We start from the raw sequence: 24,127 nt of genomic DNA, 5'->3' as shown, positions 1-24,127 counted from the left end.
CTAGGATGAGTTGGTCACTCTAGGTGGAGCCAAAATACACACACACACACACACACACACATACACACACACACCACAGCAATGAAATCTTTCCATAAAACAACTGAATACTAATGCCAAATTGGTTTGTTCTCTAACAACTGTGCCTACACATCTCATAGATTGACAATCTCAAGGGCTACTAATAGTCTAAATGTGAAAAATACAAGAAGCAGGATAAAACTGAGAATTATCTTTGACTCAGTCTTTACCATTTCCTTATTAAACACTAGGACCCCCAGGAAAAATATTCCCACTGCACAGCTTTACACTTTCTTTGGTCACCAAAATGGAAGCCAAAGGTAACTTACCTCATCTGAGATTTGACCTCCAAATGTCACCCATGTTCCTAGAAAAGAATAAATATTTGCACTTTATTTATAAGCATTTTTCTAATATTATGCATAATGAGAGGAAACACTTCTTCACTCCTTTGCTAGGTCATTCACAAAGGTTTCCAGGTGGCCACATGGGGTATCTGGAGGAAGTCCAGCCTTCCTCCTGCCTTCAGTGAACACTACAGTGGGGGTCTGTATCCCTCTTCACTCAAAGGACTCATATGCTAATTGAAGCCCTGCCCTACAAATTGATTTTTCTTCTGATGTAGGACCACAAAAGATCGGGTGCAAGAATGCAGTTCTACCAAGCCTGTTTTGGCTCCATATGAATTGTGGTGAAGCCACCAGTTCTGAAGGTACAAGAGAGAAGGTACATGAAGCCACCATTTCTGGAAAGGAATGGTAGAGCCCTTGTGTTACGGTTCTTCCTTTCTTGAACTCCAAGAAGGGACTCCGCTTTGTATTCCCTGGGATCTCTCAAAAGGAATCCTCTCAGATGTCCTTCCAGTCCCCATGTGCAAGCCCCAGGAGGTGACACTTCAGCATGTTCTCTGTTCCAGCCTGCTACTTCAGAATGGAAATCTCCATTGGTTTGGAGGTGGAGGCAAGGGCTGGAGTGGGGATTGGGAGGGCAGGGGGAGAGAGGCACAACCAGCAGCCAAAGATTTGTATTTGTAAAACAAGAGGGAAGCAGGCACTGGCTCTGGCCAGGCCAGTTTATAGTCATTGCAATCATTCATTCCCTCCTTGATCCGTTGTTGTTGTTGTTGTTGTTTGTTTGTTTGTTTTTGTTTTTGTTTTTGGCCTGAATGACATGCCTGGCAAAGGCATTACACCCAGGTGCCAGGGACAGTGAGGTGACTGACCTAGTTCTTCTCTCCCAGGAGCTCACAGTTTCCAACATTACAAAGCCAGACTGAGGCAAACCCAAGTCAGTAAGGGAGGGAGTGCTCTACCTAGACCAGAGGGTGGTGGCCCTCCAGAAAAACTTCTTGGGAGAGGTGACACTTTGCTTGAGTTGCAAAGGAGATAATGGAATGATGAAGGAAGGAACGGGCAGTCCAGGTACAGATAGGAGTCCAAGGGAGGTAAGAGGGTGGGGGCCATCAGTGTGGGCTGACAAGCTGTGGTGGGCCATGGAGCAGAGTGAGAAGACACGATGCAGAGAAGCGGGGGTGGGGGCGCTGAAGGGACGGGAAGGATGGAGAGCCAGGGAACCATCGATACTTGTGGCGCATACTAAGAAATGTGTGGAGTTGCATGTGTTGCATTTCATAACAGTCAAAGTTAGCATTTATGAACAGCTTACAAACGCTGACAGCATGCTGAGAAACCCGTGTACTTTTATTTCTGATCGTCTTAGCAAACTTCCAAGCCAACCATACTATCCCTCCTTCCAGATGAGGAATCTGATGTCAACAAGCCTTTAATAAGGGAAATACCCAGGATTCCCCAAACAGGCCCGGCTTCAAGAAGGATATCCGTTTCACAGCATCTCACTGCCTCATTAGACTATTTCCAAATTAATTATGGCATTTGGATTCCATAGTCCCTAGAAACAGCGTGGTGGAATTGTACCTTTTCTCTTCTTAGTTTTTAGGGACTATAACAAAAGTAGGATACAAATTATTTTACTGTTCTACTCAACATCCCCAGAGATTACAGATGGGCAGCCCACGCTTGAAGACCTGTGTTGCCTGGCTAGAACAGTGCTGACCCTCCTGGCATTTTAATAAATTTTGAATAAGGTACAATTATTTAAATAATTAGGAAATTTTTCCTTCAAGTGTCTCATTTCCATCTTCTTTAACAACAGAAGACTGGTGTCCTCCACAAGGCAGACCTGCCCTGAATCAGAGGGGCAGTGCCTTCTGGGTAAGGGTTATGCGCTCCCTAGTTCGTAAAAGCCCACGTACCTTCCTTTTGCTCCGACACTGAAATCAAATAGCAGTTATTAGTTACTGCTGTTTTTCTTACTGTAAAGTTAAGGAAAAGGTAAGCTTATGCATCTCCTAAGAAAGAGAGATGATTATTAAAAAGAGAGAGAGAGAGAAAGAGAGATAAGAGAGCACTTTTGGAGAGTTTGGGGGGTTGAACGGAAGACTGTCCCAAGAAAGAACTTGTGCCTAGAAAAATGACGACTTAAGGCACCATAAAAAAACCAGCCAGCACTGGTATATGAAGATAGATGTTGAAAAACTTAACAGACTGAAAAACCAGTAGTGTTTGTTTTTGAATGAGAATAAAACAAGTGATCTCCTGCGAAATGTAGTTCTCTATTAAAGAAGAAAACTGCCTGGGCATCAAAACCTTTTTACAGACAATGCTTTTTATAAGAATCTCTTTTGAATGCAGCAGAAATTATGTGTCTGGAGCATAAATACGCATTTGCAAACATTAGCGTAACCAGAAACATTGTAGCTCAGCATGTTAAAAATACGGTTGAGAACTTTCAGGATCAGTTAAATTATTGGTGGCACCTTCTGTTGCAGCCAATGAGAATGTGGATGAAATTATAGCAGACCATTAGCTATATTTATCTGTGATGTGGGGAGAATTCTGGAGGGGTCAACGAACTTTTAGACAAGGTGACCCTGAAAGGCAAAATATCAGGAAATGGTTTACTTTGTGATGAGAAAGTTCGCAGAGCATTGGATGTAGAACTCACTGTTCCAAATTATAAGTGTTACCGGGACTAGTCTCTCACAGAGGGCAGGGTTGATGTTGGCTTTGTCAAACAACAGACCCAGAGTGGTAGTATTTTGTAGGGGCACTGTGCCTAAGTCCGTTAATTTCATCACTCATTAGGAATCGCTTTGGGCTAAAAAGCTGAAATGGGACAAGTAATTAGTACCATGAATTAACTATTCTTCTGTATCTTGGAGAAAAATCAGGTCAGTGTTTGGTTGATAAATTTCCTGGCTTACTTAGGCTGTGATACTGAAGAGGTTTCTTTTTAACAGTTCCTGTCATCAGAGGATATGGTCTTATCTCCACTTAACAGCAAAGATTGGCTCAAAGTTGCAAGCTTCTTACTGATACTACAATTCATTTACATCTTCTACTTTTCTATGGGTGCATTTGCAAGTGTTTGTACAAATGTCTCATTGGCTTCTCTCAGTCCTGACAAAATCAGAATCTTTGGGAAATTCACTTGTTTAGGAATAATGTGATCCCCTTTCTTATGCTGAAATCAGTTTCCCGAAATGAAAATAATTAAAAATAATTTTAAAATAGCTTGAAATTCGTTCTCCGAAGCTGGACCATTGAATACTGGATTTCAAACTTTATGAAAAGAAATTAACATTATTTAGCTTACCTCTATTAGCTTATTTTTACCCTGCTTTTTAATTTAAGTAATGGAGCCAAATGCAGGGAGACCAATGTGGGGCTTGAATTCACGAACCTGAGATCAAGACCTGAGCTGAGATCAAGAGTCAGATGCTTAACTAACTGAGCCACCCAGACACCCCAGATAATTTTTGTTGGTACAAGTGAATGGCTATGATTTAAAGTTATTGGACAGTAGTACAAAATGGTATTGAAGGCTGCATGTGATAATGTTGAAAGCTGGGATTACACACACACCTTGGAGGAATCCCCTCAGTGGGCAGGACCATTTACAAAGATGTGATCCACATTGGGAGAGCCTTTGCTTAGGAGAAGCTTTATTCCAAAATAAATCTGAGAAAACCACCTCCCACCCCTGAGTTGAAGCATTTAACGCTATATTCTGTATATCACAGTGAAAAAATACAGAGCATGATTGACTCTATAGATCAGAATCTACAGATTCTGACTGGTTCAGAAGAAACACATGTCAGGCTTCAGATTTCAAATCGAAGCAGTAATGAGTTATGAAAAAAACAGGAATAATTGTTTTTCTTTTCCATTTAGCTAAAAATTTTTAATACAGGTGGAATATGGGTATTATATATAAATTATATAAATATATAAATGTATATATTAAGTTACATACCTTTTGACATAGTTTGTCATTCTTATAACATTGTTTAGGTCTGCTACCTCCCTGGTCCTTTCGACATTTCCTACTCATTTATCTTATAGTTATTTGCTGATAAACTTTTATATCTTTTACTAGGGTGTAAGCTGTCTGAAGGTTAAGATTTTATTCCATTCATCCTAGGTCCACAGCCCTAGAATAGAAGTAAGTCCTTACTGGATAATCAATACGTTTTGGTTAAATTGGATTGAATTGCCTTCTTGACTACTAATCTAAATAATACTGGGATAGTTTCCCACCAAACAAACATGTTTATTTTGACTTATAGAAACATGAATAATGCTCGTCAACAGCTCTTTGAGGCCCCAGGTGATTGATGTGTTTCTCCTTGTCTCCAGGGACCCACCTACCCAAACCCCCTCCTGGAGAAGGACAAGGGAAAGTCCATCTCTCTGGCCCCCAGGCCTCCAATGAGGAGAGGGTAGAACAGCATAGGCAGAGTTCACCTGCTGCCCCCAAAAGAAGAGCTCCCACTTACAAACAGGGCACGTACCCTTCTGCTGGGGAGAGATTGAGCAGCAGCCTTCCAGACAGGAGAACTCCGCTTGAATGATTTTACTCTTTACTGCTCCCCTCCAGAAGATATAAGGTTGGTTTGTTAGTTAATAGGATTCTTAAAAATCCTCTATGACATGTTTCCTCATTTTTCTGCCTCTAATGAGAGAGAACATGCCTTCTTGAGACCTACAACGGCGTATGATTATTTTACTGTGAAATCTCAAATTAGTGGGATATTACTTAGAAGATAATTTCACTAAACTGACACTTGTTATTTCCAGCCTTTTAAAAGCAGAGTAGAAAGAGAACTTTGAATTGTTATTGTGTCTTCAGATAAAACTCCTTTGTATACCAGGGAACATATGCTTTGGAAATCTGTTTGTATCCAGTGCATATAGCTACCATGGCACAGAAAAATGATTGAACCAGAAAAAAAAAAAGAAAACTGTTTTGCACATGCATGCATGTGTATGTGTGTGTGTACACACACACACACACACCCATCTCAGCCAATTAGTTCCCTTGTTGGTGGTTTATAGGGTAATTGCTTCTTGTCATTCACTCAGGAAACATGTTTATCATTTAAACAACCTCCTTGCTTGAGTATGAAGAGATATTTATTTATTATTAAATCCAATTAGCCAACATAGAGTACATCATTAGTTTTTGGTGCAGCGTTCAATGATTCATCAGTTGCGTCTAAAACCCAGTGCTCATCACATCACGTGCCCTCCTTAATGCCCATCACCTGGTTACCCCATCCCCTCACTGCCCTCCCCTTCCACAGCCCTCCATTTATTTCCCAGAGTCCAGAGTCTCTCATGGTTTGTCTCCCTCTCTGATTTCTGAAGAGCTATTTAGACGTTTCGATGCAGTAATGTCTGTTCACGTAGGCTACCTCCTTGGCCCTTGAACATTTATATCATCCTAGCACAGTTATCAAAATCAGGATATTTAAAACAAACAAAAATAAAAGCAGGATATTAACATCAGTACAGTACTGGTAACTACATTGCAGACCCTTTCTGAATTCCAGTGTCTTTTTCTGTCCCAGCATCCAATGCAGGATCTAAATTTTGCCTTTAGTCATCACATCTCCTTGGGCTCCTCTGCTCTATGACTGTTCCTGAGTTTTCCCTTGTCTTTCCTGACCTTGACACTTCTGAAAAGTAACAGTCAGGCACACTGTAGAATGTCCCTCAATTGAGGTTTGAATCATTTTAAGGTTATAGATTTGGTGACTTCCTTTTCTATAGTTCAATTTGAACTTCTTATGGTTTGGATTTTTTAAAATAGCTATCAAAAAAGGACTGTGTAAATGCAATTGTAATATTCATAATGCCACAGGTAATTTTTCTGTACTTTTTCATTCAATTAGCATTTATTGAGTGTACCATGTGCCAGGCTTAAATTATCAGGATATACCAGTGAACAAAATGAAAAATTATTTCTGGAGCCAGTTTAGGAAGAAAGACAAAATAATCAGAAAAATTAAAAATATAGTACTTATTTGTGAATGTTAATATTTTGTAAGTCAATAAAATATAAAATACATAACGCTTACTGATGAGTGTTAAAGAGAGTCATTTTTAGAAGGCAGGGGTAGGGTATATGAAATTTCAGGGCGTGAGTGTTGAGATTTTAGATAGGGTGGCCAAATAAAGTTCACAAAGAAAGTGGCTTTTGAGGAAAGACCCAAAACAAGTAGAAGAGCTCACCATGCAGCCATCTGGAGGAAGAGCATTCCAATTTCAGGGTGAACTGTGGGGAGCAGGGGCTTGCTTGCATGCTCAAGGTCATTAAGGAGGACCGTGTGGTCAGAGAAGAAAAAGTGAGGTCCAAGGAGTCATAGAGAACAAATCACAGGGGGTCCCGTCAGTCATACGAAGGACCCTGGACAGGCCAATAAGGAATTTTGAATAGAGAAGGGACACAGCCACACGCTCTTCGAAATGGAACATCTGTGGTATGGAGGACACACTCCTGCAACTAGTCTGATACATGAGCCCCAATTAGGAGGCTGATGGGATAACCCAGATGATGCAGGACAATGGTTTGGTCTGAGATAGTAGTAGTGAGGATGGTGAGAAGTACTTGAATTTTAGATAGCTTTTGAAGGAGAACCAACAGGGTTTGCTGATTAAAAGGATGTGGGATATGAGAGAAGGTGAAACTTGAGGGACAACACCAAGGTCAGAGGAAGAGGAGAATGGAGAACCGATTCAACACATTTCATTATGGATTGAACAATTCTTGTTTTGCAAGTAGAACATATGTCAACTCTAGGTAGTCAGGGCTGACCCAATGTCAAAGGCTATTTAATCTAGAGGTGTGTACAGTTATTAATCTGGTATATCACTGAAAAGTTTATGGTTCAACAGATCTCATTAAACTTAGACAACTCATGGGGCAAAACTAATGTATTTATTCCCACTAGAATAGAATTATTCCTAGAGAGAAGTGGAGCTGAAGGTAGGACCATCCCCCCCCAAACTGCATGAGAAAGCAGGAAAGCATGTAAGTCCAGGACCAGTGCTCACTTGGGGGAGGGGCACCAAGCTGTTGGCCACCACCTGTTATCAGTCCAGGTCCTTGCCCTGCGTGTACTTTCCTGTCTGAACTTCACGCTGAGCATTCTGGGAATGGAACCCTTTCCCATGTCCTTGTGCCCAATAAATCCTACTTATTCCTTAACAACCAGCCTTGGAATTCAGCGCTGTGGAACACAGTTCCATAACACTTCCTCTGGTGAGTCAGAATGAGTATTTTAGGGTTTTAGGTCCTGTTCCAACCTCTTGATTTCTAGTTTCCTTACACACAAAATTCAGAACCTCAAGCTTCCTTCATCTCTATGATTTCATGATTCTGTGTTCAGACTTTGATGGAAGGAGAAGTCACCCCATTCACTCTCATCCTACTAATTTGAACAAACCACTATTCTTGTACTAACCACATTTCTTTGTGGCTAGGTAATTTATTTTCTCCTTTGACTTCCGCATCAACTGTCCCAAGGGCAAGGCCAAGTTTAATTTAATTTTTCATCCTAGCCCCTGAAGTGGAAGCTACACACAGTAGGTACCTAATAATCATTTATTAAATCAGTAAACGTGTTCAAACTACGGACATTCGAGTCCTAGGAAGAAGGGGTGTCTAACCCAGAACATGGGCAGCATGTCGGTTGTTTCCCTCTCTCATGACCTTGGATGAGAGGTCTTGAGCTCTGGCTGCAAGTGTGCACAGCCTGGGGGACTTTGAATAGTAGCTTTAAATGGTCCCTCACCAGACCAATTAAAGCAGAACCTCTGGGGACAGGATCTTGGAATTGGAACTTTTAAAAGACGCTGAGATAATTCCAATTGCAGCCAGGGTTGAAAACCATAGACTCTTCCCATGCTGAGATTTTTGTATCTCCTCTTTATCTTTAAACCTGGGTGGTCGCCACTGATCACCTAAATACGGATCTGTGCCTGTGTGCCTGGGATATAGCTCAAGGTTCTGTCTTTTTCCAACGGCGCAGACAGAACGTTCTTCCTTGTTCTGGTTTTGCATCTGTTGATGTTTTCCACAGAGCCTGGCCCTTATTTTTGGAACCAGGCTGCAGTCTGGTTTTTCATTTTTGGCTTCTAGTGTATTGCTAATGAGCATCTGGCCTGAGTTAACAAATATGATAACAACTTAGCCTTTTCTTTTTTACTTTGATTACCTCTTCTTGCAAGAACCAGTAATACCACCCCGGCTCTGGGGGAGGGGGAGAGGAGGATGTCACACCTGCACTTTAATAAAAGAGCTTGAACCAGCTATGCAAGTAGCTAAGGACGTGGTGAAGTCCATGTGGAATGAAAGTGGGCTTTCAGATGAGTAAAGTGCAAGCGGTATTCTCATTTATGGGCACGTCTGGAAGATCTGAAGCGTTCCCACATTTTATAGATGAGGAAGTGGAGTAGTAGAGAAGTATCTTTCCATAGCTGGTTAGTTGCAGACTCTCCAAGGCCCCGGTCTCTCCCAGCCCTGTGTTGTTTTCTGTTAATGACGCCTCCCCCCCAGCCCCACCACTGCTCCAGACAAGTGATGTGTGTGGTGTTTGCTCTAAATGCTTGTAAGAACACCCCGCTTTCGCGAAACTTCCTATGTTCTTCCCTCTGCCATATTCCTCTTCCACTGAACCTTCTTAAGTGTTATACCGGTTTCTGCCCCCAAATTGTCTCATCTGTGAAGAATGGCATACACTTGCCCCCAGTCTTCTGAGCCACCTCCATGCCCCACATTCTCTCAACTCAACCTGAGGACGGGTTTTAAGTTGTTTTCCAGTAAGACCTCACGCACAGAACCATCCTGGGCTTTAAGCTCTTCAACTCTTATGAACTCTGAAGCAAAGGCTAAGGGCAGCGCCATAAGGAGGTGTGCCTGCCATTGAAGGAATTCTGGGGCACAGTGTACCAGTGGGCAAGGCAAAAGCAAAGGGGAGTGGTCTTAGATTAGGTCAGGTTGGGGCGGGGCAGGCTGGACGTCCCAGAAAAACCTGTGCAGAGCTGAACCCTGGACCTTCTTCTAATGCCTATGTGTAGCCTTGACATTTTGAGGGTTAAATGGCTGGGAATGACAATAGGTTCTTCATGATCCTTTTGGAGAATGTACAAATATTTGACATTTTCCTTCTTTCTCTGATTGAAAGCTTTACGTATTTTGGTGTCAAGGGATACTGCTAGCTCCATTTTCTTTTTTTGTTTTTTTTTGTATTTTTTTAAATTTAATTTTTTTTTTTAATTTTCAGCATAACAGTATTCCTTGTTTTTGCACCACACCTCCATTTGGTTTTAAGATTTGTTCCATGGCAAATCTGCCTGGAACCACGTTGTTTTGTCTCCCCATGAATCGGATCAATACAAGTTTAAAGACGAGGACGTAGTGATGGAAGTACTGAAGGCAGGGTGGGAACATGAAGTTTAGGAGAGACAGCTTGGCGTTATAAAGCTGAACTGTGGGGGTTGACATTACTCAACAGGGCGTTGTGAACTAACATAGGAATGAAATTTCACTGCTCTCCATCTTCCACTGGGAAACAATAACCCACTCCCCACATTTAGATGTTACAATTAGTGATACATAGTAAGAAAACAGTATGGAGGTTCCTCAAAAGGTTAAACATAGAGCTGCCCTATGACTAAACAATGGCACTACAAGGTATTTACCCCGAAGATACAAATGTAGTGATCCAAAGGGACATGTGCACCCAAGTATTTATAGCAGCAATGTCCACAATAGCCAAACTATGGAAAGAGCCCAGATGTCCATCAACAGATGAATGGATAAAGAAGATGTGGTGTACACACACACACACACACACACACACACACACACATACACATACAATGGAATATTACATAGCCATTAAAAAAACCTTGCCATTTGCAATGATGCAGATGAAACTAGAGGGTGTTATGCTAAGCAAAGTCAATCAGTCAGAGAAAGATTAATTTTGTGCCTATTTTCACTGTTGAAATATAATTTTTATAACCAGAAGCATTTTTTTAAAAAATCATTAGTACTTAACTGAGAAATCCACTCACAAACAAGGGTTTCAATCAATTACAGCATTCCCTACTTCCTGAACATGACAAAGAGGTAGTGTCTATATTTTGTTAGCATTCTGTATTATGTTTCTTGATTAAAATTCCTCATCCCTCATATTTTTTCATATTGATAATTACATGCTGAAAAGATTTCTTCCAGTGAAGTTTCCAGGGCACTTAAAAGCACCATGCATCATTCATATGCCTTATTCATTTTGTTCTTTGGAAGAACTCCTATGAGATGCACAGATTAGTCCCTGTAGGTGAAATAAAATGGGACACCAGGGCTAAATGGCAATTGCTGTTTTGTTTTTGTTTTAAAGAAACAAAAGTATTTTCAATATCTTCCTTCAAAATGGGATCTGCTGTTAAGATTGAAAGTCCTTTTTTCTTTTTTCCTTTTTTTCTGTGAACTCCTAGCACAGGTTCCAGAACATAGTATACACTCAAATAAATATATGTATATATACTTGTGACCACTCTGTGTGTGTATTTGTGTGTGTGTGTGTGTATGTGTGTGTATCTTTTTTTTTTATCTTTGCCATTCCATAGAAGTTACTATGAATGAAAACTCTCTAAAAAAAAAAAAAACACTGCTGTCAAGAAGTCTGAAAGCTGTGACCTCCTTTATAGTTTTCTTTTACCTCTGAATAGCTCGTATCAAATCTTTATCTTTGTGTAGGGATATGCTTTTTTGATGGTTCAGTGAGTTCTTATCTCCCCAAACAGTAAAAGTTTTTAATAACTCTGGTGTATCTGTACATAAAAACCACTAGGTATGTTCATAGAACTATCAGGATATACTAGGAAAGAAATTTTAATTCCATTATCATGTAAGGCAAAGAAACTTAAAGTGAAAACAAGATGAGGGTAATACACTATAAAAGAAAATGAAAAATATTTTAAGGTAGACTTCAAATGTTCCCTGTTGGATTCTGAGCTTAATGATCTTACAGTATTAAAATATTGCTAATGAAAATAGGAATGCAAAATGATCCACATATTTTTTGACTAAGAGTTTTTTGATATTTATAGAAATTAAAACTGAGGAAATATATAAGGGATAATTAAGAAAAATCTAAAGATTAAAAAGTCCCCAACCCCAATTTACACTCAAATTGACCTATAGACTGTAGATAGAGACCTATTGACTATAGACCTCGTTCTATTAGCTTATTTCATCTATGCCTGATGGTTACCAACTGTTAATGATTTCAGCTTTTCTTTCTCCCTTCAACTTGTAACAGCCTTTTCTTAATGGAAAATTCTTAGCTATATCAAGTGGATGGGGTATTTTTGTGTCTCCCATAGAACTATGCATGGAAGTTTTTTAACGCACTATTTCTAACTAAGTGATAGAGATCTTCCCTTTGCACAAATTATGCATAGCAATGTATCATGGTAAAGGAGAAAATGAAGCAATACTGAATCAAAAGCATACTGATGTTATTTGTAATCTTAGGAGATACTATTTAATCCAAACTCTACATAGATTCTACATAGATTCTACATACATTCACCTTTGAAATGACATTTTATACTATACTGAAAAAGTAATTAATATATGGGAGAAGCCTGGTCTGGACACTGATGTTCCCAGCCAGGCTTTGGCTTTGGGGTGATGGCAGTATAACCCCATAGTCTGAATTTTACAGGAATGGAAGAAACTTCCTAAGATACTGTATGAAAAGTTACCTAGAAATGTACATAGCCAGAGATATCAAAGAATATAAAAATAATATTTCTGTGTCAATAATATTTTGGATTATTCTCAAACACAGAAAACTGGTCTTCTGGAGACATTTTCAGAACTACTAACATTTTTAAAAACAGAGGATAATCTCTGTCTCTCAAGAGACCGTATGAAACCTGGTACAGAGGCGGGGCTTATAAAGTGTTTAATGCCTGAATGAATTCAAGAACAGCAGATAAGAAATGATCGGCAGAGAAGTAATGTTCAATAAGCTTTTTTTTTTTTTAATTGTCTGCTGATCTTCTTTTTATTAATTCGTTGCCTGGAAACAAATTCGTCTACATGACTCCATCTATGGCCTTTGTGAGTTAGTTGTCTGGGTATCCACTAATTACTACTCTGGTATGTATATGAAAGAACATCCAGAAGGGGGCTGGGAGGCTGGCATGGATCTGGGAATCTTTATGGTAGAATAATGCCTGCATTTGTCCTCTTAAAGCACTGATATTCTCTTTTTACTCCTTCTGCTAGCACCAGGGGCCCTGGTTTCAGGAAATATCGAGACTGTTCCCAGAAGAAACTCCTGGGGACACAAAAGTATCTACCTGATGACTCTCCATCCTTGATCATTTTGTGATTCATCTAGAACCTTAGGGACCACTCACTATGAGGGGCTAGAACTGTCTATTAACTACGGAAGAATATGCAATCAAGGTGAAGAATGTGCCACCAAAAGATCTCATGCTTACTGTGTCTTATGGCTCTTGAAGTTTGGGTGGAGATCCCTGCCAACTCTCTGCAAGGAAAGGAAACCATCCATCTGATTTATCAGTGTCCCTCCTACATCAAGAACAGACTCCTTTTACAGGTCAACTCCCTCTTAGGTCCTGAAATTTTTTCTCTTATTTTTCAACTATCCTAAACGGTAGGTGTTCTCATTTCCTCTCAGTTACACCTGAGACTGAGGGTATCCATGGATAAATAGGTTCACCTTGGAGACTTGGTTCCTCTCTACTATGAATGATGATGCCCGCTCCAGGGTTGCCGTGAGAACTTAGTAATATGATGACAAAGACAGCCAATGATTTTTGGAGTCTCGTGTTGTGCCAAGCACTGTACTACATACTTTATAGACATTATGTCACTTGAAACATGTGACCATGCTGTAATTTGGGTTTATTTGCTGGAATATTTGGGCCAGGATGTAAGCCCAGGCACTCTGGGTCCACAGCCCATGCTCTTGTGATTTCAACAGCTTCTATCAAGTGTCTAGCACAGCACTACAAACACAACAAATGCTTATTACTAATCATTGCTTTCCTTCTTATCATCCAAAGAGATAATAATTGAAGCACCAGAAGTTCCGTAAGAAGAGGAATAACGTTTCCAGAGACCACAGTGAAATTCAAGGTCAACATTAGAATGTATCAGTTCTAACAGTATATCCATCTTAACAAAGCTTGGGAAAATTTATTATTCCCTTTGGATTTTTCTGAAGTGACCCATGGAGAATGGCAAACGAAACAATAAAAATGCCACAAACTTCTGAATTTTCATTAGGAACCAAAGCTAAATGAAAAACAAACACCGCACCTGGCACTTGCTTCTTGCACTGGGCACCAAACATGACCACTGTCCTGCTCTCTGGCTGTGCCTCCTCCACACAGCCTGGGAAGTGAAATTTCTCAGGTTCTAAAAGCTTCCATGTTAAAGTCAGCCACCTGATAAGCAAACAACTTGGACAGTGACCCAGGACTGCCTCCTCAACTGTTCAGAAATAGAGTTTGAAGCTCCTTGTCCAGGCCAGTGTTCCTCAACTCTGGTCCAATGACTAGGACCACTTGGGAGCTGATGCCCTGCTCCTCCCCCAGAGAGTCTGCTTTAACTGGTCTGAGGAAGATCCCAGGCACAGATATTTTTTAAAAACTCCTATGTGGGGGCGCCTGGGTGGCTCAGTGGTTTAAGCCTCTGCCTTCAGCTCAGGTCATGGTCTCAGGGTCCTGGGATCGAGCCCCACATCGGGCTCTCTGCTTGGCGGGGAGCCTGCTTTCCCCTCTCTCTCTGCCTGCTTGTGATCTCTGTCTGTCAAATAAATAAATAAAATCTTAAAAAAAAAAAAAAAACTCCTAATGTGACTGTAATGGCCACCGGGGTCAAAAACTAGTGCAGGCAGCAGTTGGGACATCATTGGAATGGACTCGATCCCTCTAAGAGATCCCAGTATGACCTTAAGTGCTGGGCCCAGAGAACGCAGAACAACTCAACAAAGAAGGCAGAAAGTGGCCTGGATCCCAAACTCGAGACTGTAATGTCCTGCAGGGTTTTTAACCCTGACCAAATAAAGGGTTACAGACTATTCTTTCAAGATTCTCTCTTTGGTGCTTTGCCCTTCATTTTATTAGTACTATTAACCTTGTACAAAAATCCCAGTGGCAGTAAATGACTGTAGCAAAAATAGCTTAGTGAGAATAAAAAACGGGTGGAATAAAAAAGAGCATCAGCAGTCTTGTTTTCTGGGACAACATAACAAGGGCCACCAATCCTGATGGAGCAGGCTACAAGTGGGACACATCAGTCTGATGCGGTCACGATGGAATTTCTCCCACTGGTGCTGTGTAGAATGATTAATTCAATATGGAGGTCTAAAAGCTTACCAGAAGCCTAGGCAGAGATGGGCTATTGTGGCATTATGCCATTCCTGCATATTTTATTCAGTCTAGACAACACTTGATTTCAATTGAATAGGCTTTCGTGCCTGTGGAACCCATACTCAAACAGAAGTTAAAAAATTCGTGCCAAAGACAAACATAAATACATTTTCAATTTTGTGTTACTGTTCCCAGCAGAGGTAATTGAGAATCCACTGTCTTCTTCATATGGCTCAGTGGGGCAATTAGAGATGGACCCCACAACCACTGATCCATGTGACTAAAATGCCAAGTCTTCTTAAAGTTATACTGGTATAGGAACTATATACATTCAGCACACCTTGGATATTGCAAACTCCCAAGTATAAACCTCAATTTAAAAAAAACTATGCACGACCAGCCATGACTACTAGATGACACAGTAGAAAACATTGATGGAGCGGCAACAGAAGACCACAAAGTTGCCATGAGATACAGAACTGAACTTACACATAAGAGAACTTGAGTGGAGGTGTGCCTCATTCATATTCTAAATACATATAATAGAAATCGGGGGATTAGCCTTCGTGTGCTAGAATTTCTCACCCTTGCCAATCTTGGACAGTTACATTTCCCCACACACTCTGTCCTTAAAGTCTTTACTTTCTTCCAGTCTAATTTGTCTTCTATTCCTTCCTTGACCGGGAAGGTTAGGATGTCTGAATGACGAGATTCAGTATTTAAAAGATTTTCTTACCCTATTCTCAACTCCATAGCTTCCCTGTTCCTTCCCTGTGGCTGCCTAGCAATCCTCCCCCCACCTCCCCCACCACTGGGATAAATCTGACTGTATGGCTTCTCATCACCCATAACTAAGATGCTGAGCTGTGCTGGACAAAGTCACAGAATACAGAGATGGCTGCATTGTAAATTCTCAGTCTATAGTAATGACACCTAGAGCCCACCACAGCTCTGGTTTCTGATCATTTTTCTCCACTGTTTGGATTCCAAAGATGCCCTACTTTTCTCAACCTCAGGCCCCACTTCCTCTTCCTCCAACATCAGCAGATAATCAAGCTTCCTGCTTCACAGAGAACATAAAAGCTGACAAACTATAATCCCCTCTACTTCTTGCTCCCAAACCCAGCAACCTACCCAATACAGATACAGTTGATGTCCTGGCCATTTCCTGGTGGCCTGCAACTGCCCACAGACTTCCCCTGGTACGCAGACACCCCATGTCCTTCCCCCTCAGCTGGTGTGTGCCTGACACTGGCTCCCGAGTTAAGGGACCATAAACTAAAATAACACCTGTCCTTTTCCCTCTCTTCCTGTCACTGTAGAAGAGGGTTCCTTCTATCTAAGATTTTTTTCTCTGCAGATGCCCTTGCTCCTTCTTAGGGACCTCAGTTGACCCATTATCACCTCTCATTACTCTATCTTTTCCTTGCCTGAATTCTACTTCATTGAATGTGAATTTCACAACACCACTCCACTTCATTTTTGTTCACATTTGTCTGATTTTCATTTGCCCATTTCTTTATTTTACATTTCTTTGTGTTCTCTAACATAAAGAACATATCTAGAAACCAGCACTTTTTAAAACCCCATCTTTAAACCTTTGTAATTTGTTATGCTGACACCTATAGTAAGTCATTTTTCTGTTTTTTTGTTTGCTTTTTGTTTTTTTGCTTTTAAAAAAATTTCCTTTACCCATCTTTTGCTTGCTAATCTGGTCGAGGCTCATTTACTCATGATTTCCATATATATTCTGTACAGGCGCTCTGTACATGCACACAGTATGCTGAACAGGGCTCACAGTTAATGAGTAATTAACTGATTGTTACATTTAATCTTCTGTAAAAGCGAGAATATTTGAGTCCTGGGCAGTCTCTCTCCTTGCTTCTATTCCTAGCCCTCTCTAATTTGCTGTCTGCTGTGACCACTGTGACCAGAATGAGCTTCCTAAAATGCATCTGGCCAAGTGACTCCCCATCACAAAACAGACCAATTCTAAGCTTTGTGGCATGGCCTCCAGTATTCTTCCTAATCCTCCCAAAGTCCTCTCTCTCATCATTTTCTCTCCCCTAAATTTCCTTCTCCAGGCCATGCTAATTTGGATTCCCAGGCTTCTCCTGCTAAGTTTATTGCTTCATTTGGGAAGTATTTATTGAGGCTCCATCGTTTCCCTGGAACCATGCCAAGATGGCGGAGGCAAAAATGGCAAACGATAATATGGGCTCTGTTTCCTGGAGTCCCCAGGGCTCTGAGGCATCTTTTCTCTCCTTTCCCCAGCACAGCATCAGGCACATCTTTGTGCAATCTCTGAACATGAGAATGAACGAGAAGAGTGCCAGACTCCGTGCTTGAGGGGAAGGAGCAAATCCATCATGGTTCCTGGCCCCCTGAGAGCTCACAAACTAGGCGCTGGTGGTGTCTGAGGCAGCAGACCCACCAGCAGGGTCATGGCAGCCAACTGCCTCTCCCAGGAAGGTGCTGAAAGGGAGGGGGACTGCTTTGCTCTTCCAGCTTCAGCCTGGCGATGCTGTGAGGGGTGACAGTCAGATAGAGAGCCACTTCCAGAACTGTCTCAGGACCCATCCCGTCTCCTCTTCTCAGCAAGCCAGTGGTTATAAGTACCATCTGAGGCTGAGCGGGCCACACTTTCTGCCCAGTTAGGGCTGAGGGAAAGGGCACCATGGAGCAGTAGGCGGACGCTTAGGGGAGGTGAGTGAGCAACTAAGAAGAAAAATGACAAGTCCCAGTCACCAGAAGCAGGGCCCCACCAGCCGGGTTCATCCTCCTGTTTCCTTCCACACAGCCTGAAGAGAGCCCCATGGATAGACTGTCAGCTCTAATTCAGCTACTGCTCCTTACCTCATCACCCATTTTCTATAATTATATGTTGGGTGGCTCTTCCTCCTATCTTAATTAGTTGTCAGATATAAGATGAGCATTGAAGGTATTTTCTGCTTTGCTCTCATGGAGGTCCTCCTTTGCATATTTTCATCATCCAACTGTTAGGATGAAGCTTTTATTTGTAAATGAGCCTGGGGCTCACTGATTCTTCAACATTTGGGGGGAAAATGTGAAGGAGAATATATTAAAAAGACAAAGCTACATATATCCCCCCCAGAGGAGAGTTTTGGTGATGAGGCAAAGAGAGGTCACAAGAAGTCAATGTGAGCTGAGCCACCAAACTCTGAGCATACCTCACACTGTAGAAAAGGCTGAGAGAATTTTAATTTTCAACCTTGGCCACCAAAGACGTAGAAAAAGCTCAGATAAGCTAAAATGGGGATGGGGGAAATGTCTTCAGGCTCCAGGGCTATGTTCTCTTCTTAACTCAAAGCAGAGGAATGAGGAGCACTTTAAATTGCACTTTAAAGTGCAAGAGCATTTTAAATTTCCTTTGGGAATCTGCATTCTGTGGTTGAGGTACATTTAAACCCTTCCACAGCTTTAGGGTTGGTTCCTGATCGACTGAATTCCTTCAATAATTGGTTCAGAGATGGATACACAAGCCAGTCAGAGCCAATAAGACATGAGGCTTGGAGCTGCTGCCACCATCTTTTTACTCTGAGAGGAGCCTGAGAATGAAATCTCCCATTTGCTGAGTTCAGAATCTGATCCCTGCATCAAGCCAGAAGTTTCTATTCTGGCATAAGCTGATGTTTTCATTGCTTTGGCTGGGTTTTCCATTTACTTAGTCAAGAAGATTTTGGATTGATTCACACTCAACATCTGTAAAAAGAACGAGGATTTTATTCCTGATTTCAACCAGCTGAGGCCTCTAAGGCAGAGGTATGAGTCTCCACACCTTTCCCCTCCATGTGTTGACCCAGAGCTGGTCACCCCTCAGGCATTCGTGCTGCCCTCCTAGAGGTGGCTCCCGTAGCTCTGCACACTCTTAACCCGAACAGCCCATTTCACAGGACAGCGCCCCAACTGATTCCCCTGGTTTTTTAGTCTCATGATTAGAGGAATTCAGCTATATTGCGGACTGAAACTAGGAAACTTTCTTGAACTTCCATTTGGGTTTTTATGCTGTCTAGGTTTAAGAAAATAAGCTTATAAATGTAGTGTGTGGGACAAAGCACAAGGTGACACTATGAATAGACCTGCATGTACACAAGGTGTGCCTCAGTCAAGCTTCTTTTCTGAGTCCAGGAGCTACGGGCAAGACATCTGATGTCTTTTTTTTTTTTTTTTAAGATTTTATTTATTTATTTGACAGAGAGATCACAAATAGGCAGAGAGGCAGGCAGAGAGAGAGGAGGAAGCAAGCTCCCTGCTGAGCAGAGAGCCCAATGCGGGGCTCGATCCCAGGACCCTGAGATCATAACCTGAGCCGAAGGCAGCGGCCCAACCCACTGAGCCACCCAGGCGCCCCAAGACATCTGACGTCTTTAGGGCGATACGCACAGAGGGAAAGTCAGGAGTTCACAGCTTCGTTCACAGCATCCACACGGAAACAAAATGTCTGCCCTCAGCTGCAGTCTTACTTGGAAATCTCTTCCAGGGAAAGCACTCTGGATCATGGGCCACGAGACGTGACCTCTGGTCTCCATTCCGTCTGATTGCCTACCCTAACTCGAGAATGAGTCCAGGGAGCCTTTCAGCCTCCCACATTTTCTGGTTCTAAAGCAGAAAGAAGGACTTCTCACCCAAGTGCCACGCTGGGCTCATCCTGAACTTGATCACCCACATCATGACTGTGAGAGATGGAAGGAGCCTTCCATGCCTGGTCCAACGGTTCTCTTCTCCAGGAGGAAGCTGAGGCTAGGAAGAGGCTGTGGGCACGTGGAGGCTGGAGGCTGGGAAATCAGGCAGCTAGTGGAGGGCCAGAGGCAGGAGATGTGGGCTCTGCTGTCTCTACCACTGGCCTTGGACAATATATTTCCCCTCTTCTTGCCTCTACATTTCTCATTTTTACACGGGGTGGTGACTCCAAGGACAAAATCCCCCTCTCATAAGTGTGAGACCACGTGTATATATAAATGATCTGTTCCATCAAACTGCCCACACCTGGTATCTGGAGGACCTTCTCTTCCCTGCTACCTGGTGATCATACAATTACTGGCTTCATTTTTGAACCACAGGTAGCAAGTGGGGGTTACTCATCTTTTTACAACTGCCCTGAGGGAGATGGTGGGTGGGTGTGTGCACAGGGTAGTGTGCAGTGGGGTGTTAGAGATCTCTCTGCGTTCTGTCCTCCAGCTCTCCCCTGGCCATGGCTCTGGAAACGTGTGGAACATCAGGCAGCCGTTCTCCCAGGCTGGCTGTATCTTAGCTCCCAGTACACTCTAGAAGGGAAGGCAAAGGCACATGTCCAGGACTCACTGGCAATTCAGAGTGTAGCGAGGGCGTCAGCAACTCCGAAGGATTTAATTCATGAAAGCAGGAAATGTGGAAGCAGTATTCTAGAACAACCTTGTAAAAATACAAACGCCTGTTACAGTTTTAATGTGTAGGCCCCATGGCAATTATTCAAGGTAGATGTTCCAGGAAAGGTGACAAGCCCCACATTCTTTCAGTCCACATTTAATATTCATGCAGTATTTAAATTTTGTGGATATTTTGGTCTTAAGAAAGTTCACTCTGTATTAGGCAAAAAAAATTGGTAAACTCTCTAAAGGAAGACATTGTACTCTTTCAATGGTTTCTCAAGTGTCTTAGAGGCACTTTATAAATTCTTGTTGTCATGCTGTTATAATGACAGGTAAAGGGGCTAATTTACATTGGCCTTGGCAACAAGAATGAGACTCACGAAGGATGTCACAAAAATAATATCACCTATGTTAAATATTTAATGTCATGTTCTCCTAGTGTCAAGATATTTTGTCCTGTGAAAGCATCTCTAAGGCCAAGGAAGATGAGCCAGGAGAATGTTCTGCACATATACAACACATGAAAAAAAGAGGCCCACACAGCTTAGTCTTACAATTCATTGCTTTTGCTTTGGAAGCTTCCCTCGATTAGGGAAGGGTATAAGGCAAGACAGGCCCAGGTGACAGGTGCTGAATGGAAGGGGAAGTGAGCCCAATCTGCTTGCCCCAGGAACTTTCCACTCTAGAGAAGTCCCGAGGCCAGGCCTCAGCTAAGCAGATTTTCCTCTGAGTGCCTGCCATTCAGGTGGGGATGCCTCGGGCCAGCTCCAGGGGCCAGCAGAAGGGGATCATAGATGCTGGTTCCCCAGCACCCCTTCATACAAGTTTCCATCTCCTTCCACCTGGTTGGGGCAATGGCTTCTAACCCTGTCCTCACATCAGAATCATCAGGGCCACCTTTTAAAAACACCTGCATTTGGAATGGGCCCCGGGAGCGTCTTCCTCAAAAGGTCTGGAGGGAGCTGCTTATCTGCATTTTTATTTTTTTAAAGAGATTATTTATTTGAGAGAGAAAGTGGAGGGGGGGAGGGGGAGCGGGAGAGAACCCCAAACTGACTCCCCAGCCTAGCTCAGAGCCCAACACAACACGGGGCTCGATCTCAGACACTGAGGTCATAACCTGAGTTCAAATCAAGAGTCAGACCCTTAACAGACTGAATCATGTAGGCACCGCCAGTTACCTGCATTTTTTTAAAGGCATGGGTAATCCTGATGTGCAGCCAGAGCTCAGAAGAACCACCTCTTGAGAGACTCGGTGTAGGCTCCCAAGGTGTTTAATATTTTACTCTGGGACTTTGTTCCTTCCAGAGTGAGGTGTGAAGGGGCTGCCTCAAGAGGGCAGCACGGGGTGACGGGAGTCTGCCCTGCCCAGGAGTTACAGCCCTGAGGCTTACGGAAAACAGGGCCCTGGAAGCATGGGGTGTTCCTTCTTTTTTCCCTGCTCAAACCCAGACCAAACCTCATCCCGTAGCACGGTATAAAATGCCCATCCTGTCAGAGCAGAGCCCAGACCTCCTTTGGGATGATGGTATTTTTTATCTTTCTGAAAAATGAGCACGTGACCACACATCCCTTCGTCTGGGCTCCCCGCTCCCTAGATATCGTGTGTCACTTCCTACAAATCTCTAGCTGCTCAGCTTGCCACATGCCCCTATGTGATGCTTTAAAACACGAGCAAAATGGGGGCACCTGTGTGGCTCAGCTGTTAAGCATCTGCCTTTGGCTCAGGTTATGATCCCAGGATTCTGGGATCGAGCCCCACATTGGGCTCCCTGTTCAGTGGAGAGTCCACCACTCCCTTTCCCACTCCCCCTGCCTGTGTTCCCTCTCTCACTGTATCTTTCTGTCTAATAAATAAATAAAATCTTAAAAAAAAAAAAGACAAACCCAAACTAGCCAAACACATTTATCCCTAAGTGTTGGGGCAAACAGAATCTTTTAATTTTTAAATAGAATTTTAAATATAATTCCTTATTCCATATCTTTCTATATGTAAGCATTTATATATTTTCTATTTATAATACATATTTTAAAATAGAATATAAAATCTGTATTTATACATAGATTTGTTATATATATAAAAATATCCATGTGTGTACATATATATGTAAAGGGATTTATTACAAGGAGTCGGCTCACATCATTGTGGAGGCTGAGAAGTCCCAAGTTCTGCCGTCCGCAAGCTGGAGACCAAGAGAACAGATGTGCAGATTCAGTCCAAGTCAGAAGGCCTGAGAGCCAGAAGAGCCCATGGTTTAAGTTGAAGTCCAAAAGCCAGAAGACTTAAGAGCAGAGGAAAAAAGGATATTTCAAGTCTAAAAGTCAAAAAAGTCTGACGTTCCAGCTCAAAGCAGTGAGGGAGAAGGATTTCTCTCTTAGTCAGGGAAGGTCAGCCTTTTTGTACTATTCTGGCCTTCAACTGATTGAATGAGGACCACCCACCCACAGCGGTGAGAACACTCCCAGAGTGAACAGTGCAGGGTTAAGTCAGCCTCTTTCAAACACCTGTAGGGGCACCTGCCCACCATGGTGTGTCACCTCCCATGGAACAAATCAGGCAGGCCTCTTGCTGCTAATGTGAGACCTTGTGGGGGTAACTCAGTGTGGGCAGACAGGCCTCCTAACTGCAGGAGGGAGAGCCCTGCAGATATGGCTCCGAGCCCTACCCCAGCCTGGACTCCGTATCACAGTGTATGCAGTGGACCCTCTGGTCCCTAACACACTCTGGGGACAATCTGTGATGCTGGACCTCTTTTTGTGTCCTCTTTCCACTCCCCACCTCCCACCTCCACTTGGCCTTCCCTGTGTCTGTGTTGATATGCTGCTGGAAAAAAACAAAAAACATTAGCTGGCTGGACCCCAGCTATTCATGATTCCTAACTTCAGCTAGATCTTCACTAGGACTCTGTGGGCTTTTTGCCATTCCTTAGCCATGGGTCCATCTAGCCTGTCATTCATTCAATAAATAGTAGAGAGTGCCTACAATTTGCTGGATACTGTGTTCTGCTAAGAGTACAATAGGGGTGTAGGGGAAAAAAAACTCGGTCTCTGCTCTTGGGGAGCATACAGCCTGGTACACTCTACCAGGCAGGTGCCCTAAACCCGTCCAAATAGCTCAGTCCTCTGTATCTGCAGGTGACCTCAATGATAAGCCTGGGTTTGCCATTGTTAGAAGTTCCTGGGTCTGTATTTCCAGCACTCTCTATGCCCACTAGATCTCTGAAGCCAGAAGTTGACAGGCTCTCTGGTCATTGTCCCCACAATGCTCCTGCTTCTTTGAGCCATGCTTCCTCTTACTGTTCCTCTTGCATCTCTTCCTTCTGAGATGATAGCTCTCCACCATGATGCCCCATCCACGAACCCAGGCCCCCTCCTCTGCTCAGGGAGACTTCTCATCCTGCATCACCAGGTTGCCAAGTCCCATTTGTTCTTCCTCCCGAATGAGCTCCTCCTTTCTGCAGCTCTTTAATGCCTCCTGCACTACCTCCTCGTCGCCTGACTCCGAATTCATCTCCATGTCTCCATTCTCAACCCTTTCCCTCAATCTAGCTATATGTAGCTGTCAGAAACAAGTCTGCTACGTTTGATGATGTCCTGCTCCTGATTCAAGCATTGAAATGGCTTTCATGGGGTAGAATGGTGTTTTTAAAAATTTGTTGTTGTTGTTGTTGTTGTTTTTCTGGCAGAAAGACGCTTTTATCCCTCCCTTCAAAATGGAATAGAAAGCACTAAAAAGAAATCAGCTATTAAACTGTGAAAAGATAGAGAGGAAACGTAAACACACATTGCTAAGTGAGAGAAGCCAATCTGACAAAGTTACATACTGTGGGATGTCTATATGGTATGAAATTCTAGAACTCACAACACTGCGGAGATAGAAGAAGAATCAGTGGTTGCCAAGGGGTGGGGGAGGGAGAGATAAATAAGCAGAGCATGGAGGATTTTCAG

At 42.7% G+C, this 24,127-nt stretch overlaps 1 protein-coding gene across 3 annotated transcripts in view; it reads right to left on the bottom strand.

Moving 5' to 3' along the window:
* The window catches only part of KCNAB1 (potassium voltage-gated channel subfamily A member regulatory beta subunit 1), a 402,643-nt gene that overhangs the window by 83,650 nt on the left and 294,866 nt on the right, over positions 1 to 24,127 (bottom strand). For all 3 annotated transcript variants that reach the window (XM_032852575.1, XM_032852577.1, XM_032852576.1), the window contains exon 3: positions 351 to 388. In XM_032852575.1, coding sequence (XP_032708466.1) covers positions 351 to 388 — 38 coding nt within the window. The remainder of the gene's footprint in view (positions 1 to 350; positions 389 to 24,127) is intronic.

The sequence above is a fragment of the Lontra canadensis genome, unplaced genomic scaffold (assembly GCF_010015895.1).
Source record: "Lontra canadensis isolate GAN:19392208 unplaced genomic scaffold, GSC_riverotter_1.0 scaffold6, whole genome shotgun sequence".
NCBI lineage: Eukaryota > Metazoa > Chordata > Mammalia > Carnivora > Mustelidae > Lontra > Lontra canadensis.
Note: the sequence above shows the minus strand (reverse complement) of the source record. Positions and strands in the feature narration are given on the sequence as shown.